Consider the following 18,506-nt stretch of genomic DNA (forward strand, 5'->3'; position numbering starts at 1 on the left):
CTGACCGTTTCCTAGGAGACGGCTGCTTGGCTTGGGATTCCGCCCCCAGACAGCCAATCCCTAGTCCTGCTCAACATTCCGACTCTCCCTGCTGACAAGCGGAATGTTGAGCAGCACTGCTCAATCCCCATTTTAATTGAAAAATCCCCATAGAAATCAATGGGAAATTCTTCAATTAATATAAAACACCTATAAATTTTCATCAAATTACCCCAAATTTCCCATGCCAATTAAACCTCCCATCCTCTATTAATCTGTGTTTTTAAAATTTAAATATCCCAACATTTAACCCCCACCACGCAACAGTCTTCTAAAAATCCCTGAAAAAAATTCCCCAAAAATTTAAAACCTATTTCAAAAATTTTAATATTCCCCTCTGAACCTACCCCGTCGAATTTAACCAGTTAACCCTTTCTTAACCCCTTAAAACCAGACCCCTCCCAAATGACCCCCTTAAAATATTCAAATTCAAAAATTAACATACCACAAAAATCCCAAAAAAATTCCCAGACCCCAAATCCAAAAACAGAATTTAAAAATCATTAACCGTTTAATTTCTAAAAATCAAAAACCGCATTAATACAAATTAAAAATAAACTAATTTAAATTTTGGGTCCAAAACCCCTTACTTGCTTTCCTGATTTTCCTCACACACGACCACTCCCGTTGGATCCGGTCCCGGACGTCCTCAGCCAAAATCGGAGGCAAAAACAAAAAACCTCCGAAGCCAGCCCAAAATTTAGGCCCCGGCTTCGGCCTAGTCGGACAAACGCGCGTTACCGATTTGTGCATGAGGCCGCCTCATGCACGCGTGCCTGCGCCGACGTCTTCCTCTCGCCGGCCATCTTCTTTTCCCCCGAAACCGGCAACTCTTCCGCCCTCAGCGTCCTCGCGCGATCACAGAAGACGCGAGGACCCGGCGCTTCTCACACCGGAACGCAGGAGCGTCCCTGTGCAACCTTGCTAACCTCTCTTGACCCGCTCACAAAAATGGGCCCAAAACAACAACAAAAAAAACATCAATGCTGGCTCGCCCCCCCGCAGCGCTCCTTTAGCACCACAACCCTGCACCCGGCCCCAAACTTAATCGGAAGCCCAAAACAACGGCACTGTCCCCCCCCCCCCCCCCCCAAGGTAAGTATTTATTTTTTTCCCTCCCTCATTCCCCCTTTACTCCATGTTACATTTTTATATTAATTTTGTATTAATATACTAACATACTAATTTATATAGTAATATAGTAATTTCTTACTTTCACCATTTTACATTAAAGTAGACTTTCATTCTCTTTCTTCACATCTCTTCTTGACCTTAAACTTTTACGCCTTGCCTTCTTCAACAATCTCTTTAATTCTCTCTTTCAACATCCTTTACATTCTGAAATCATCAAGGGAAAAAAATAGGCAAACAGAAATCTGGGAAGCAGACAAACTGCTAATTTACTAGCCCCTATTAACTTATTAAAAAAAACATAAAAATCATATTTGAGATTTCCCTATAAATGTGTTATTCGACATAATTTGGTAAAATATGTTTTTTTCAGATCCCTCACAATTAACATCTTTCATAGCTTCTAAAAGTACAACAGGAGTAAAATAAGATGACTTTCTGTTTTTTTTCCTAGGTATTAATTGTATTGTTTAAATAATAGTTTCCTCTATATACCTCTTGAGATTTGTTTCTTGGATCTTCTCTCTTGTGGACTTGAGTATTATATTTCATGTTATTTTTCTTTATTCAATTATTATTTTTTTGTATTTTATAATGTTTTGGAAATAATAAATACTTTTCTTATTCAAGTACATAATCTTGAAATATGTTATAAAATGAATTATTGAAAAAAAACATAAAAATCAGAAAATAACTAGTTCATAAAAATACAGTTCAGATAATACAGAAAGCACCTGGATCAGGACTTGTTTTACAAAGCCGCACTATTGATTCCTGAAGCGGAAAATTAGAGGAAGCCCATTCAGTTCATATAGGCTTCCTCTCATCTGCCACGCAGGAAATGCTAGCGCGGTTTCGTAAAAGAAGCCCTCAATTAGGCACAGCAAAATGTGAACAAATATGTGACTCAAGTCAATCAAAAGGCATAAATTCATAAAAATATATAAAAAGTGTGACATTCTGAGAAAACTGGATACTGAGATGATTTAAACTCTGAATTAAGCTACTCAGAATGCAATGGTTTTAAAAATACTACAATTAGATACTGCCACTGCATTACAACTGTGTTTTTTTCTGTAATCTAAGTTCAGAATGCAGTCTAATCACACATTTTCTAATCATTTGTTGTAGCATAACCAATAAAGTACACACGAAATTGCTAAGTAAGTCGCAACCCAATAGCAACCAATTCTACAGTACCAAAAACCTATGGAAGGAAAGGCATTGTTGCTTATGTCACAGCAGTTCCAAACTGTGCGCCACAGCAAACTCTCAGGGATGTCATGCTGACCTCCTGCCTGCTGCCACCCGAACCACTACTGCTCTCTCAATCCAGCGTCTGCCTCCTCTTTGCTCCCCCCTCCTCCACATACCTATCCCTGCCAATTCTCTAGATGAGCTTAGCAGCGGCGGCGGTAAAACAAGAAGCAGCCACACAGGGCCACACTTTCATACACGCGGCTGCTCCCTTGAACATCACTTCCTATTCCAGGGCACAGCTGGCAGCGTATGTATGGAGAGTCCGGTCCCGAATGGCTGCAGCTTGTTTTGTCCACTGCTGCTGCTGCTCTACTAGAGAGGAAGTAGCAGTAGTAGTGGCAGGGAGCCTGAAGTGGAGCTGGAGACTGCAGAGGAGCTCCCCCCCTCCACCTCAGGGCTGCTCCAGGTGAAGGTAAGTTGTGGAAAAAAAAATGTGTGGCTGCCACGAAAAATCACTCAGACACTAAGGGTGTTGTCAATCTGTAGACAGCAGGAATACATCAAGCATGTCAAGTGGGTTACTCCCAAGCTCAGGGCTACTCATCTCTCTATGTCTTGTCCATTTTTCAGGAATAGCCCACGCATAAAAACAATGTGAGCATTGCAACATCACACACACAAAATGGCCAGCACAACTCAACCAAATTAGATCTCTCATTGTGGAACTGTCCAAACAGGAGCGCACTGTAAAAGTACAATGTAAGGACTAGATTTACAGATCATATACAGTGCAGCAAACTTCAGGAGGGCCACAGTAGCTGCAGCGGCTCTGATCTAGTGAGATTTACTTTAATGTTTTTGAGGAGTACCAATTTGTTCAGAATAGAACTGGATTGTAGGATACTAGTCAATTTGCTAAAAGTACAATTACCAACTGGAATGTCAATTCTGTTGTGGTTAAAGAAGACAAAGAGATGCATAGGTTTTCTGATACATTCAGTTCTTTTGATGATGTAAGTGAGAGCTTGTTTACAGTCCAAAGTGTGGAGGGCTCTCTCGGGTGGGTTCTTATGAGGCTTTGGACAAAATGTAGGAAGCACTATTTCCTCATTTACTTGGAAAGATGTTACCATTTTGGGTAAAATTTGGGATGAGTTTCAAGAACCACATTGTTCTGATGAAACTGAGTCTACAAGTCATAGGTAACAAAGGCCTGAAATCACAGTAACTATTAGGAAGAATACCTTCCAGTGAAGCAGGCTTCACTGGCTCAAATGGTGGCTTCATAAGTGATGTTAGAATGAAGCTGAAGTCCCACGGCATAGGAGGCTTCTGAAATGGTGGTTTGACAAAGAAGCCCTATCATAAACCGAGAAATGACAGAACTTTGGGAACCTAGAAGCCTATCAACTGGAAATTGATAGGCCAAAAGAGTACTGAGATGTACTCTGATGAAGGAAGTTTGGACTATCAGACAAAAGAGATGGTATAATTGGCACAAAATAGTATCAGGAAATGCGTTTGGGATTGTAACCAAGCACCAGATGGGAAACTTACTTAAAAGCAGGGCTGCACATTAATTGTGATTAACGCAATAATTTTGCGACTAATATTTATTTATTTGCTGCATTTGTATCCCACATTTTCCCACCTTTTTGCAGGCTCAATATTTGAGTGCTGCACGACATTTCCCTACTGCCACCAATGCACAGTCCAGCAACTCTTCCTACCTGCAGTTCTGTAAAACTCTCTCAGTTCCTTCTCCCCTCCAGTGTACCTGTTAAAAATCAAGTCTTAGCTCCGGCAACGATACTCATACGCTGCTTGTGGCCTGCATTGAGCCTTTCCCTCTGTTCCATCTTACCTTTTCTGTGCAACTTCCTGTTTTTGCAAGGGTATGCAATTTAATTGAATAACAAGCCAATTGGTACCTCCCTATCTGGCTCGATTGCAGTGGATTGAAAGAAATGGATGACTTCTTTCTGAAGCAGACAAGTGTGGAGCTGGGGTAGCAAAACCACTGCAGGGGCTGATCTGGTTACCTGTTTTTACTATGTCGATGACCCAGAAATCCATGATGATCTATTCACAGTGCCAAAGGAAGAAGACAACTCAAATCCTGTCCCCTTAGTGATTTGAATGTTCTCTATGACCTTTCTTTTGAAATGTTTGGGGACTCTTGAGCTATTAGTTTTGTTGATTTAACAAGTTGTTTCCTCAAGCTGGACAGGGAAAAGGTATAACCAGTTTAAAGAAACATTCTGGTCCCTGGTCAGACTACCCTATCCTGGTAGCGACTGTTTGCCAAATAAGAAAAAGGTCTCAACCAAAGATTTCTTTACTTGATTTCTGTACCACTCTAATTCCATTGCTATGAAAAATATGTAGAAACCTTCACAGCAAAGGAAATTAGATGATTTTGCTCCTTCTATATGGTTTACTTCTAAGGTTCTATATGCCAAAAGGCAAGTACAGTTAAAAAAAAACAAATAAACCCAGAACGTAATTATGCTCTGTTAGTTACAGGAAACAAGTTCTAGAACTAGCTTTCAACTGTCCTAGAGAGTTTTTCTGTTTGTTTAAGGGTTTGCTGAGTGAATCTTCTTGGGGAAAAAAAACAGAGAGGTTCTCTCAGCAGAATTGGCCACCACCTTTGTTAATAAAATTAATGATCTTCCTGAGGTAACTAAGCTAAAAAAAAATCAGGAGTGCAATGTTAGCAACTTGTGATAAATCTGAAATCTCTTCCATCACCGAAGTGGCCTCAGTGTTTGCATAGATGAAAGACAAAGGATACAAATTTGACCCTTGTCTTGCTTTGATCTATGTGTAATCCTCCATTATATGGGGATTACTGAGTGAACATAGCTTTCTTTCGAGACACTGGTGGGGGGGGGGGGGGGTGGACATAATGGGATGTGTCTGGGTGACATGTTGAAATAAACAGCAGAAAGTGGGTTTGCTATTTGATTGACAGGGAGTTTGAACTGGAAGTAATAAAGGCTCCTGGGGGGAGAAGGGGTCTTTGGTTATCTGAACCCTCATTGGGACCCTTGGTGAAGAGGGGGACCCCTAAGTGACAAAATAAACTCAGGCTGAATTGAGGAGTAGCCGTAGCCCAAACATGTGGCAACCGAGTCAGTTTGTGAAACTCTGGGTGGGTAAGGGGAACCCAGCCCAAGAGTAGGACTACTACTACTACTACTACTACTACTAATCATTTCTATAGCTCTACTAGACATACGCAGCGCTGTACACATTGTATGCAGATAGGACTACAGTAGGACAAGGCCAGAGTGCAGCTCCAGAAGTTCATCGCTGAAAGGAGGATAGCCTAAAGAGTCTGAGCCTGAGGGAAGCAGATTGAAATCAGAGACGTACAGGAGCAGTCTTGGATTACTGCCAGCCTCTGGGATGGGTAAAGGACAGCAGTATCTATAAATGTGTAAATACTAAAATCACTATGATCAAGTTGGTAAAAATGTGGGTTGAGATTCAAATTCACACAGGCATGAATGGACAGAAAGAGTTCCACTGTAAATATGTAGTTATAAAGATATTGATTTACCTGCTGGTTGCAGAAAGCTCAGTAATGTTGAGTTTGCATTAAATAAACATTCTTGGAGTACCGTCTGGTTCTTGGAAGCAGGAGTGAGGACGTTTGCTACCTGGACTGGTAACGTAACATTGAAAGGCCGTCACTTAAATTTTCCCAATCCCTGGATCTCTATTCCGGACCTTGACCCATACCCAAGCTCGAACTGGAAGGACTATGCTGAACGGAGAGTGTGGAGTGAGTAAGAGTGTGGTGAATAGAGAGAAAGTGGTTTAGCCCTGTGACCTGGGTCTGGAGGTTGGAACTGAGCTAGTGGTGTGGAAAGACTTGGGTTATATATGCAATGCCAGACACTATTGGTTTTATTATCACTACAATTGTTAACGTCTCTTTAAATGTAGGCATGAGGCCATCAGGACTCAAGTAAGCCACACTGCGGCCAATCTTAAAGAAGCCATCTTTAGATCATAATGTCCAGGCTAGTTATCATCTCATCTCTAATCTGCCTCATTGAGAAGTGTATGTTACTTCAACTGGATGAACTTTTTTGACACACATGCTCTCCTTGAACATTTCCATAGAAACATTGAAAAATGTAGGCAAATTAAAACTACAGTGGGGGAAATAAGTATTTGATCCCTTGCTGATTTTGTAAGTTTGCCCACTGACAAAGACATGAGCAGCCCATAATTGAAGGGTAGGTTATTGGTAACAGTGAGAGATAGCACATCACAAATTAAATCCGGAAAATCACATTGTGGAAAGTATATGAATTTATTTGCATTCTGCAGAGGGAAATAAGTATTTAATCCCTCTGGCAAACAAGACCTAATACTTGGTGGCAAAACCCTTGTTGGCAAGCACAGCGGTCAGACGTCTTCTGTAGTTGATGATGAGGTTTGCACACATGTCAGGAGGAATTTTGGTCCACTCCTCTTTGCAGATCATCTCTAAATCATTAAGAGTTCTGGGCTGTCGCTTGGCAACTCGCAGCTTCAGCTCCCTCCATAAGTTTTCAATGGGATTAAGGTCTGGTGACTGGCTAGGCCACTCCATGACCCTAATGTGCTTCTTCCTGAGCCACTCCTTTGTTGCCTTGGCTGTATGTTTTGGGTCATTGTCGTGCTGGAAGACCCAGCCACGACCCATTTTTAAGGCCCTGGCGGAGGGAAGGAGGTTGTCACTCAGAATTGTACGGTACATGGCCCCATCCATTCTCCCATTGATGCGGTGAAGTAGTCCTGTGCCCTTAGCAGAGAAACACCCCCAAAACATAACATTTCCACCTCCATGCTTGACAGTGGGGATGGTGTTCTTTGGGTCATAGGCAGCATTTCTCTTCCTCCAAACACGGCGAGTTGAGTTCATGCCAAAGAGCTCAATTTTTGTCTCATCTGACCACAGCACCTTCTCCCAATCACTCTCGGCATCATCCAGGTGTTCACTGGCAAACTTCAGACGGCCGTCACATGTGCCTTCCGGAGCAGGGGGACCTTGCGGGCACTGCAGGATTGCAATCCGTTATGTCGTAATGTGTTACCAATGGTTTTCGTGGTGACAGTGGTCCCAGCTGCCTTGAGATCATTGACAAGTTCCCCCCTTGTAGTTGTAGGCTGATTTCTAACCTTCCTCATGATCAAGGATACCCCACGAGGTGAGATTTTGCGTGGAGCCCCAGATCTTTGTCGATTGACAGTCATTTTGTACTTCTTCCATTTTCTTACTATGGCACCAACAGTTGTCTCCTTCTCGCCCAGCGTCTTACTGATGGTTTTGTAGCCCATTCCAGCCTTGTGCAGGTGTATGATCTTGTCCCTGACATCCTTAGACAGCTCCTTGCTCTTGGCCATTTTGTAGAGGTTAGAGTCTGACTGATTCACTGAGTCTGTGGACAGGTGTCTTTCATACAGGTGACCATTGCCGACAGCTGTCTGTCATGCAGGTAACGAGTTGATTTGGAGCATCTATCTGGTCTGTAGGGGCCAGATCTCTTACTGGTTGGTGGGGGATCAAATACTTATTTCCCTCTGCAGAATGCAAATAAATTCATATACTTTCCACAATGTGATTTTCCGGATTTAATTTGTGATGTGCTATCTCTCACTGTTACCAATAACCTACCCTTCAATTATGGGCTGCTCATGTCTTTGTCAGTGGGCAAACTTACAAAATCAGCAAGGGATCAAATACTTATTTCCCCCACTGTATATGGCCTATTCTGTCTGCCCATCTATGCCATCTACTCTCCCTATCACTCCCTTAGAGATCCTAAGTACTTATCCCAGGTTCTCTTGAGTTCAGATATTGTTTTCGACTCCACCACTTCCACTAGGAGGCTGTTCCACAAATTCTCCACCCTTTCTGTGAAGTACTATTTCCTCAGGTTACTTCTGAGTCTATCCCCTTTCACCGTCATCCTATGCCCCCTTGTTCCAGGGATTCCTTTCAAGTGAGACTCCCTTCCAGTGCATTTGTGCCGCATAGAAACATTTTAAATACCCATCATATCTCCCCTCTTCCGCCTTTCTTCCAAAGGATACATAAGTCTGGCCCCATATGTTTTATGATGTAGACCACTGACCATTTTAGTAGCTGCTCTCTAGACAGACTCCATCCTGTTTATATCTTTTTGAAGGTACGGTCAAAAAGAATTGTACACTACTACTACTACTATTTAGCATTTATATAGCGCTAAACGAGGTCTCACCAGAGTCTTGTACAGAGGCATCACCACCTCCTTTTTTCCTACTGGCCATTTCTCCCCCTAGGCACCTTCTAGCTTGGGTGCATGGGGAGACTTCAGGAAAGAATACAGCAATGAGTCAATGCTTGACTCTTCAGAGATGCTTGGATACCATAGGCACTGACTCCGTGGGTGCTGTGGGTGCTCGAGCACCCTCAATATTTCACCCACCGGAAGTTTGTTCCCTCCTCCCTTCGAGTTCCAGGCCTCCTCCCTCCGAATTTTAAAAGTCATCTGTTGTACCTTGTCGGGGTTAGGGTGGTAGCAGGGGTAAAAAGCATGCAGGCTCAGCTCGGCGCTTAGTTCCGTTTTCCCTATTCTCTCAGCTCGTCCCATCCTTGCGGAAACAGGAAACGAGGGCAGGACCAGAGCTGGGAGAGAAGGGAAAACGGAACTAAGCACCGAGCCTGCATGCTTTTTACCACTGCTGCCGCCCTAACCCCAATGAGGTATGATAGATGCCTTTTAAAATTTGGAGGGAGGGGGCCTGGAACTCGAAGGGAGGGACGAAGGAAGGAAGGAAGGGACGACAACCCTGGAACTGGGTGGGTAGGGGAGGGAAAGGAGAGAGAGGGGGAGGGAGGGGGCCTGGAACTCAAAGGGAGGGAGGGAGGACGAGGGAGGGGGGTATGCACCACCTGTAAAAAAAAAACAAAATCACCCCCAATCAGTGTTGCCAGGTGGGCGGTTTTACCGCCCAATTGGGCGGTTTTCCGCGACCCGCCGCGGGAAATTTTTGCCCGCGGCGGGTTGCGGTTTTTTGGGCTCCTTTTTGGCTTCGGGGCGGTTTTTTTCGCCGGCTTTTGCGGTTTTTTTCGCCGGCTTTTTTCGGCCGCGGTGGGCGGGGTTAATGACGTTTCTGGGCGGGGTTAGTGACGTGGGAGGCGGGGTTAGTGACGGGGGAGGCGGGGTTAGTGACGGGGGAGGCGGGGCCGATGACGGGGGAGGCGGGGCCGATGACGGGGGAGGCGGGGGTGATGACGCGGGGGCGGGGGTGTCAGGGGCGGGGTTTGAGTTTGGGCGGGTTTTGGGCTGGATTTTGGGCTCCTTTAGGCTGGAAAAAAATTTTCCACCTGGCAACCCTGCCCTCAATCATTTTGAAAAGTTGGCTCCTATTTGCGCTACACTACTGATCGTACTATATGTATCGGTGGTGTTCAATATGCTTGATCATCTATTTTGATGTCCCGTTTGTGCAAGTTAGGTATCGGCGATGGTTTCAATTATTTCTTGCAACTCATCATGTATAAAGGTGTCAGATAGAGAGCATATAGGTAGCAACATCAAGGATGTGCAAGCGTACAGCATTGCTCTGTTGCCCTTCCTCCCCCCATCGCCGTCACACAGCCGTCTCTAACCCCCGCTCCCCATACTCATTGCCCTTTCCCACGGCAACCCCATGCTTACCTTCCTTCATCTCCTTTCTTTTTCCGACAGAAGCAGATGATGACGATAACGGCTTCGAGTAAGGCTCCAAGTTCCTCTTCTCCCCTAGCACCTTTCTCTGACGGCAGAATTTGAACCGCGTGGGACACCGTAGAGCCCCGCGGATCCAATTCCGCAGGCCGAGCTAATTATGCGACTTTGACGAGCAGCTGTGTGCTCCGAGTGTTCTTCCTCGCCTTCTGAAGTATTAGAAAGGGAGGACATGGAAAGTAATCCGGGGAGTGCCGCGGAAGATGTGCGCACCACAGGTACAGTAGGGAGGCCAGTCGGTCGTGTTACGGGTGAGACGTGGGTATGTTTTGGTGCTGGACTGGAGAGGGGAGAGAGAGATAAAGAACTGTAGAGATGTCTCGGGGGGGGGGTGAAGAAACCCATTGGAAATTACTCCTCTTGAGTTTGCTTTATATTGGATGAGTTCAAGCACCCAGCACTGCGGTGACTGTTGAGGAGGTTAAGTGAGCTGTGGTGGTTTGTGTGTTGAGCTGGTAGAAAGGATTTATGGGGGTATGGGCTGGAGAGGTGGGGTTCAGAGAGACAGTGCATTTGTGCAGAGAGGGGAGAGAGGAGGGTTTTTAAGAGCAAGCAGTGGGGATGTTTGTTCTTGGAGGATGGGTTTGAGAGGGATTGAGAGAAAACTTTGGGGTGGGTGATCTTGTTGAGAGATGAGGAAGGAGAGAAAAAGAAAGCTAGGAGTGTCCACTATGGTGGAGACAGGACAGAGAAAACTGGAGACTTTGTAACAGGGGCGTAGCCAGACACCGAATTTTGGGTGGGCCTGGGCCCAAGATGGGTGGGCAGAAGAAACCCGCCCTGGTTCTCTGGTCTCTCCTTTTCTCGCCTGCATGCCATATGGTCTCTCCCGCATACCTTTTAAATAGCAGGTTTCCACTGGCAGCAACTAATCAGGGTTGTCAAATAAAAAAAAAAAAATTCCCACACAAAACCGCCCAAAAACCGCACACACCCCGCCCCCGCTGTCATCAACCCCGCCCCTGCCGTCATCAACCCCACCCCTTCCGTTATCACCCCCCGCCCCCACCGTCATCGCCCCACCCAATACATCAGCAAACCCCGCCCAAAACGTCACAAACCCCGCCTCTGTCACCATTAGCCCCACCCCCGCCGGCCGAAAAACCGCCCTAAAACCCGCACAGAAAAAACAAAACGAGCCCAAAAACCCGCAACCCGCCGTGGCCAAAAGTTTCCCGCGGCGGGTTGCGGAAAACCGCCCATCTGGCAACCGTGCAACTAATACACACTGCTCATGTTGACCCCACAGCCTTCCCACTGATGCAACTTCCTGTTTCCACATAGGCAGGAATACGTCAGAGGGAAAGCTATGGGGCCGGTGCAAGCAATATGTATCAGTTGCTGCTTGCTGCAGGCGAAGATCTGCTATTTACAAGGTATGTGGGAGGGACAGTTGTTGGGAGTTTTCAGATGGTGGGGCTTGGTAATTCCTGCCAGCCACATCATAGATGTGCTGCTACTGGGCCTATCCTTGACTACGCCACTTTTTCATAAGGAGGAGAATGGAGATTAGGAGAAGTAGTAGAAGGGGCCTGGCACTGCAGCCCTGTTGGTAGGGTAGGATCAATTTACAAATTTCAGAAGTCTGTTTTTGTTTTTTGGCTGGGGGCTTGAGTAGGTGGGAGTAACAGAAAAAAAGGATTCAGAAAAGCTTATGCGTGGAGGTTCTGAGAGGTTTCCACTACAGGGGTGGTAGGTTATGAAGAGAGGCTTTAGGCTGTAGCTGCTGGGAGTGGATAGGTGAACAATGGTGAGAGCTAAAACTGCAGCTTCTGAGGGTAGGTGGACAGTGGAGAGAAGCTAAACCTGCAGCTTCTGAGGGCAGGTGGATGACTGCAGTGCCACTTACCTCCAGCGGCTGCAGCTTTATCCTCTCTTCCTGTTGTTCTAGTAACCATAGCCTGAAGCCTCACTCTTTTGCCAAAGAGGTTACAGTTGAGGCTTCTGGGGTCAGGTGGGTAGTGATGGGAAGTGGCTGAAGTTGCCGAGGCTGCTCCCCCCACCTGCCCCAGCAACCATATCTTCCCATTGCCCTACAACACTTGCCTATAACAATTGCATTAGTTTCTATCCATTGCCCTTCCACCCCAGCAACTGAAGCCTAAAGGATCTCTCCATCGCAGGAGAGACTGTGACTACTGGGAGAGGGTGGTTGGCACCAAAATCCCCATCCCTTCCTTTCTGAGCACATCACCAAAACATAGTAAGTGACATTAGGTAAAGACATGAACAGTCCAGCAAGTCTGCTTCACTGTTGCACTCATTATCAATTCATGATTAAATCAACAGTGAATGTGATGTAAAATACTTAATCATGGTCTTTCTTTGTCAGTTCTGGAACTTAGACAGTAGAAGTCCACCCAGCCCTGTCTTTATGTTCCAACTATTGAATTTGTTGTTGAAGCCCACTCTAGCCTATCTGGCTTGTCATATGTGGGACACAGACTGTAAAAGTCTGCCTAGCTTGTCCTCAGGTTCCAGCCACTGAAGTTGTTGTCAAAGCCCTTACTAAACTGGATTGCCATATACAGAATACAGACCGTACAAGTCTGCCTGGTACCGGCCCTAGTTCATCACAGCCAGAGTCCCCATCTAATCGACACACCCACACATGCAGCCATTTAGGTTTAGGTTTTGTATGTCTCCCCTGTCCTTTCTTTCCTCTAGGCCAGTGGTTCCTAAAACTTGGTCCTGGAGGCACCGTAGCCAGTCAGATTTTCAGGATATCCACAGTGAATATTCATGAGAGATATTTGCATGCAGTGGAGGCAGTGCACTGCTGGGGTGATTCCAAGACCAGGTTTGGGAACTTTTTTAGGGTATATCTATTCAAGTCTTCCAGTCTCTTCTCATACGTCTTTTTGGCGCAAACCCCATACCATTTTTGTCACCTTCCATATCCCCTTTCTTTTCCATTTTTTGGATATTTACAACCAGTTCTTTTGTCAAGGTGCTTCAGTTGTGTTGGAGGTTCTGTCTTCTCTCTTCAAGCTGATCCATATCACTTCGTCCTTTCCCCAGACCCCCTGCATTTCAGCCACTTTGATATTGTTTCTCACATAGCTACTCCTCTACCTTTTCGACCATCGCTGTTCTTTCTAAATTATATCCTAATGTGTTTTCATCCCATTCATAGAAGTTATTGAACCAAGGTCAAAAATTTACATCACGCGTGGATACTGTTCAAAAATATCTAGGTCAAATATATTCCATCTATTAAAAAAGAAGAAAGGAAGACCAAACAACAGCCGGCATGGTTAAAAAGTGAGGTTAAAGAAACTATTAGAGCTGTAAGAAAATCCTTCAGAAAATGGAAGAAGGATCTGACTGAAAATAATAAGAAACAGCATAAGGAATGGCAAGTCAAATGTAAAGCTGTGATAAGGAAGGCAAAGAGAGACTTTGAAAAAAAGCTTGCATTGGAGACAAAAACATATAGTAAAAATATTTTTAGGTATATTAAAAGCAAGAATCCTGCAAAAGAATCAGTTGGACTGCTAGATGATCGAGGAATAAAAGGGGCACTCAGGGAATACAAAGCTATAACGGAGAGGTTAAATTAATTATTTGCTTTGGTTTTCACCGAGGAAGATTTGAGAGAGATACCGGTGCCAGGAATGGTGTTCAAAGCTGACAAGTCAAAAAACTGAATGAAATCTCTATAAAACTGGAAGCTGTAATGGCGCAATTTGGACAAATTGAAGAGTAGCAATTTGCCTGGACTGCATGATATTCATCCCAGAGTATTGATAGAATTGAAAAATGAACTTCCAGGACTATTGTTAGTAATATGTAATTTATCATTAAAATCAAGCATGGTACAGATTTTTTAAAAAGGTTCCAGAGGAGATCTGGGAAATTATAGACCGGTGAACCTCAGGTCGGTGCCAGGCAGAATGGTAGACTATTATAAAGAACAAAATTACAGAGCATATTCAAAAGCATGGATTAATGAGACAAAGCCAACATGGATTTAGTGAAGGGAAATCTTGCCTCACCAATCTATTACATTTCTTTGAAAGGGTGAACAAATATTTTATTTATTTATTTGTTACATTTGTATCCCACATTTTCCCACCTATTTGCAGGCTCAATGTGGCTTGCATAATATCGTAAAGGCGATTGCCAAGTCTGGTATGGAAACAAATACAATTTGATATTAGGGTCGGGTAAGGTTAGTATATTCAAGTACATAGGGATCGAAGATAGGAAGGAATATATAGTGTCCAATACAATCTATGGTTTTACTGTGTTGCAGTTATGTCGGTGGGGAATGCTTTTCTGAATAAGTAGGTCTTTAATGATCTCCTAAAGTTTAGATGGTCGTAGATTGTTTTCACAGTCTTTGGCAGTGCATTCCACAATTGTGTGCCTATGTAGGAGAAGTTGGATGCATAGGTTAATTTGTATCTGAGTCCTTTCCAGCTTGGGTAGTAGAGATTCAAGTAGGTACGTGATGCTCTGGTTCTGTTTCTGGTTGGGAGATCGATCAGGTCGATCATATATCCTCGGACTTCACCGTAGATAATCTTGTGGACCAAGGTGCAGGTTTTGAAGGTGATACGTTCCTTGGTTAGAAGCCAGTGCAGTTTTTCTCGGAGGGGTTTGGCACTTTCGAAACGTGTTTTACCAAATATCAGCCTGGCTGCTGTGTTTTGGGCTGTCTGGAGTTTCTTTGTGAGTTGTTCTTTACATCCCGCATATATTCCATTCTAGTAATCTGAGTGGCTCATTACCATTGATTGTATCGGGTTGTGGAATATTTCTCTCGGGAAGAAAGGTTTTATACGTTTAAGTTTCCACATTGAATGAAACATTTTTCTTTATAGTGGAGTTTACTTGGCTCTCAAGTGTAAGATTGCAATCAATTGTAACGCCTAGTATTTTGAGGCTATCTGAGAGAGGGAGGGTGTGATCTGGAATGTTTAAGGTTGTGGGTTTATAATTATTGTGTTGGGATGAGAGGATGAGGCACTGTGTTTTTTCAGTGTTCAATTTCAGTTGAAATGAATTTGCCCATAAGTCCATGATTTCCAAACCGCGTTTGATTTCATCGGTGATTTCTGTTAGATCGTGTTTGAAAGGGATGTAAATTGTGACGTCATCTGCATAAATGAACGGGTGAAGGTTTTGGTTGGCTAAGGATTTGGCCAGGGGGGTCATCATTATATTGAAGAGTATTGGTGAGAGTGGTGATCCTTGAGGTACTCCACAATCTGTTTTCCACGGTGGTGATATGTTTGTTTTTGATTTAACTTGGTATGTTCTGGTTATTAGGAAACCCTTGATCCAATTAAGTATATTTCCTCCAATCTTGAAATGGTCTAGGAGGCGTAGAAGTATGTTGTGGTTTACCATGTCGAATGCACTTGACATGTTGAATTGGAGAAGGAGTATGCTTTTACCTGTGGCAATTTCATGCTTGAATTTGGCCAGGAGGGTGACTAGTACAGTTTCAGTGCAATGAGAGGGATGGGATCCTGATTGTGATTCATGTAAGAATGAGAACTTGTCCATGTATTCCATAAGCTGTTTTGTCACCATACTCTCCATCAATTTGACTACTAATGGGTTTGTTTGCACGGAGCTGTAATTGATAAGGCCGTTCGTTTTTTTCTTAGTGTCTTTCGGTAGTGGGGTGAGTAGGATATTGCCATGTTCCTTGGGGAAGAGACCTTGTTGGAGCATGCAGTTTAGGTAGGATGTAAGGTCTTCAATGAAGCGATTGGGTGCAGATTTAGGTAAGTAACTGGGGCAGTTGTCCAGTTTACAGTGGGTACTGGAGAATCTATGGATTGCTTAGATAACTGATTTGACGGAGAGAAGAGCAAATTTTGACCAGATGCGGTCTGAGGGGTATTCTTCATATTTTAAGCCAAGTAGATTGAAGAAGTGTTCGAGGTCAGTGTTGTGTTGAGGAAGTGTATTGCGTAGCTTTATTATTTTTTTCCTTGAAGTGGTTGGCACTGCAGATGGGATGTCAGTGTTGGTTGTAGTGATAGGAGTGGTATCTAGGAGCTTGTTTACGAGTTGAAATAGTTTCTTCATGTCTTTGTAGTCTGGTCCTATTTTAGTTTTGTAGTAAGATCTTTTGGTTTGTCTTATAGCATATTTGTATTTTCTTTGTGTTTGTTTCCATGCATTAAGTGTGTGCTCATCTTTTAACTTTTTCCATGCTCATTCGAGTTTCCTGGTTTGTGTTTTGAGTTTTTTTTTAGTTCGTCATTGAACAATGGGGTCACGTTCTGTCTTCGTGATATGTGGATAAAGGTGAGTTAGTCAATGTTGTGTATCTGGATTTTCAAAAGGCATTTGGGAAAGTACCTCATGAAAGACTCCAGAGGAAATTGGAGAATCATGGGATAGGAGGTAGTGTTCTATTGTGCATTAAAAACTGGTTAAAAGATAAAAAACAGAGAGTAGGGTTAAATGGTCAGTATTCTCAATGGAGAAGGGTAGATAGTGGGGTTCCCCAGGGATCAGTGCTGGGACCGCTGCTTTTTTACATATTTATAAATGATCTAGAGATAGGAGTTACAAGAACATAAGAGTAGCCATACTGGATCAGACCAATGGTCCATCTAGCCCAATATCCTGCTTCCAACAGTGGCCAAGGCAGGTTACAAGTACCTGGTAGAAACTTAAATCGTGGCAACTCTCCATGCTATAAATCCTACGGCAAGCAGTTGCTTCCCCATGTCTGTCTCAGTAGCAGACTATGACTTTTCCTCCAGGAACCTATTCAAACCTTTTTTAAACCCAAATATGCTAACCACTGTTACCACATCCTTTTGCAAAGCATTCCAGAGCTTAACTGTTCATTGAGTGAAAAAATATTTCCTCTTATTTGTTTTAAAAGTATTTCTATGTAACTTCCTTGAGTATCCCCTAGTCTTTGTACTTTTGAAATGAGTAAAAAATTGATTTACTTCTACTCGTTCTACACCACTGAGGTGAAGACACAAGTTATTAAATAGCAAGAGGATTGTGAAAAATTACAAGAGGATCTTAGTAGACTGGGCATCCAAATGGCATTTGTCGTTTAATGTGAGCAAGTGCAAAGTGATGCATGTGGGAAAGAGGAACCAGAACTAAAGTTACATGTTGCAAGTTTCCACATGAGGAGTCACTGACCAGGAAAGGGATCTAGATGTCATAGTTGATGATATGTTGAAACCCTATTGTCAGTGTGCGACGACAGCTAAAAAATGCAAATAGAATGTTGGGTATTATTAGGAAAGGATTGGAAAACAAAAATGAGAATGTTATAATGCCTTTGTATCACTCCATGGTGCAACCTCACCTCGAATATTGTGTGCAATTCTTGTCACCGCATCTCAAAAAAGATATAGTGGAATTAAAAAAAAGGTACAGAGAAGGAAGACGAAAATGATAAAGGGGATGGGACGCCTTCCCTGTGAGGAAAAGGCTTTAGCAGCTAGGGCTCTTCAGCTTAGAGAAAAGACGACTGAGGGGAGATGTGATAGAGGTCTATAAAATAATGAGTGGAGTGGAACGGATAGATGTGAATCGCTTGTTTACTCTTTCCAAAAATACTAGTACTAGAGAGCACGCGATGAAGCTACAAAATAGTAAATTTTAAACAAATCAGAGAAAATGTCTTCAATCAGTAATTAAAGTCTGGAATTCGTTGCCGGAGAATGTAGTAAAAGCAGTTAGCGGGGTTTAAAAAGGTTTGGATAGCTTTCTAAAAGATAAGTCTGTTTACATTCATAAACACACTTTATCCAATTGGCTGGCAGCCTGTATCTCTTTCAATTATGCCCATGCTCATCTGACTCTGGAGGGTCATGTCAGAGCATGGCTATGTTGATAGCCCTCTTGAAGTCAGCCTCTCTTGAGATTTGCAGAGATATAATGTGGTCGTCAGTCCACACATTCACATCGCACTACTGTCTTGAGCAGGATTTCTGAAGAGACTGCCTGTTTGGTCAGACAGTTCTGCAGAATTTGTTTTGAGGTCTAGAATCCAACTCCACCCTCCTTGGCCCGTTTTTCTTCTGTTCCAAGTTGCACCTCCCCTTGTACATATAATTTGGTTAATTGGTTTTTAGGTGGCCTTTCCTATTGCAAGTCCCTATTGAATTGTGTTTATTTTCAGTGAGCCTAGTAGCTAGGGATGCCCAGATATGGTATTCATGTCCCACTTGTCCTTGGAGAAAGCAGTTACTAACCTGTGGAAGGTGTTCTCCAAGGTCAGCAGGACATACCCCCCAACCTCCCTTAGGCGTTGCATTCTCTAAGCTTTTAAGTCAATTGCTGGTCCGCATGAATGAGGTGGATGGGAATGCACATGTGCATTTGCGGCTGGAGCTACCAAAAGCTTCTAGAAATGGAATG

The 18,506-nt window shown here is 43.6% G+C and overlaps 1 protein-coding gene across 3 annotated transcripts in view; it reads left to right on the top strand.

The window, feature by feature from the left end:
• The first annotated feature begins 10,034 nt into the window (after positions 1 to 10,034).
• MEI4 (meiotic double-stranded break formation protein 4) overlaps positions 10,035 to 18,506 on the top strand; it is an 82,901-nt gene continuing 74,429 nt past the window's right edge. For 2 of the 3 annotated variants that reach the window (XM_030195625.1, XM_030195626.1), the window contains exon 1: positions 10,035 to 10,363. In XM_030195625.1, coding sequence (XP_030051485.1) covers positions 10,318 to 10,363 — 46 coding nt within the window. In that variant the 5' untranslated portion in view covers positions 10,035 to 10,317. The remainder of the gene's footprint in view (positions 10,364 to 18,506) is intronic. The other variant, XM_030195627.1, reaches the window with a different exon arrangement.

Source organism: Microcaecilia unicolor, chromosome 3, assembly GCF_901765095.1.
Source record: "Microcaecilia unicolor chromosome 3, aMicUni1.1, whole genome shotgun sequence".
NCBI classification, from domain to species: domain Eukaryota; kingdom Metazoa; phylum Chordata; class Amphibia; order Gymnophiona; family Siphonopidae; genus Microcaecilia; species Microcaecilia unicolor.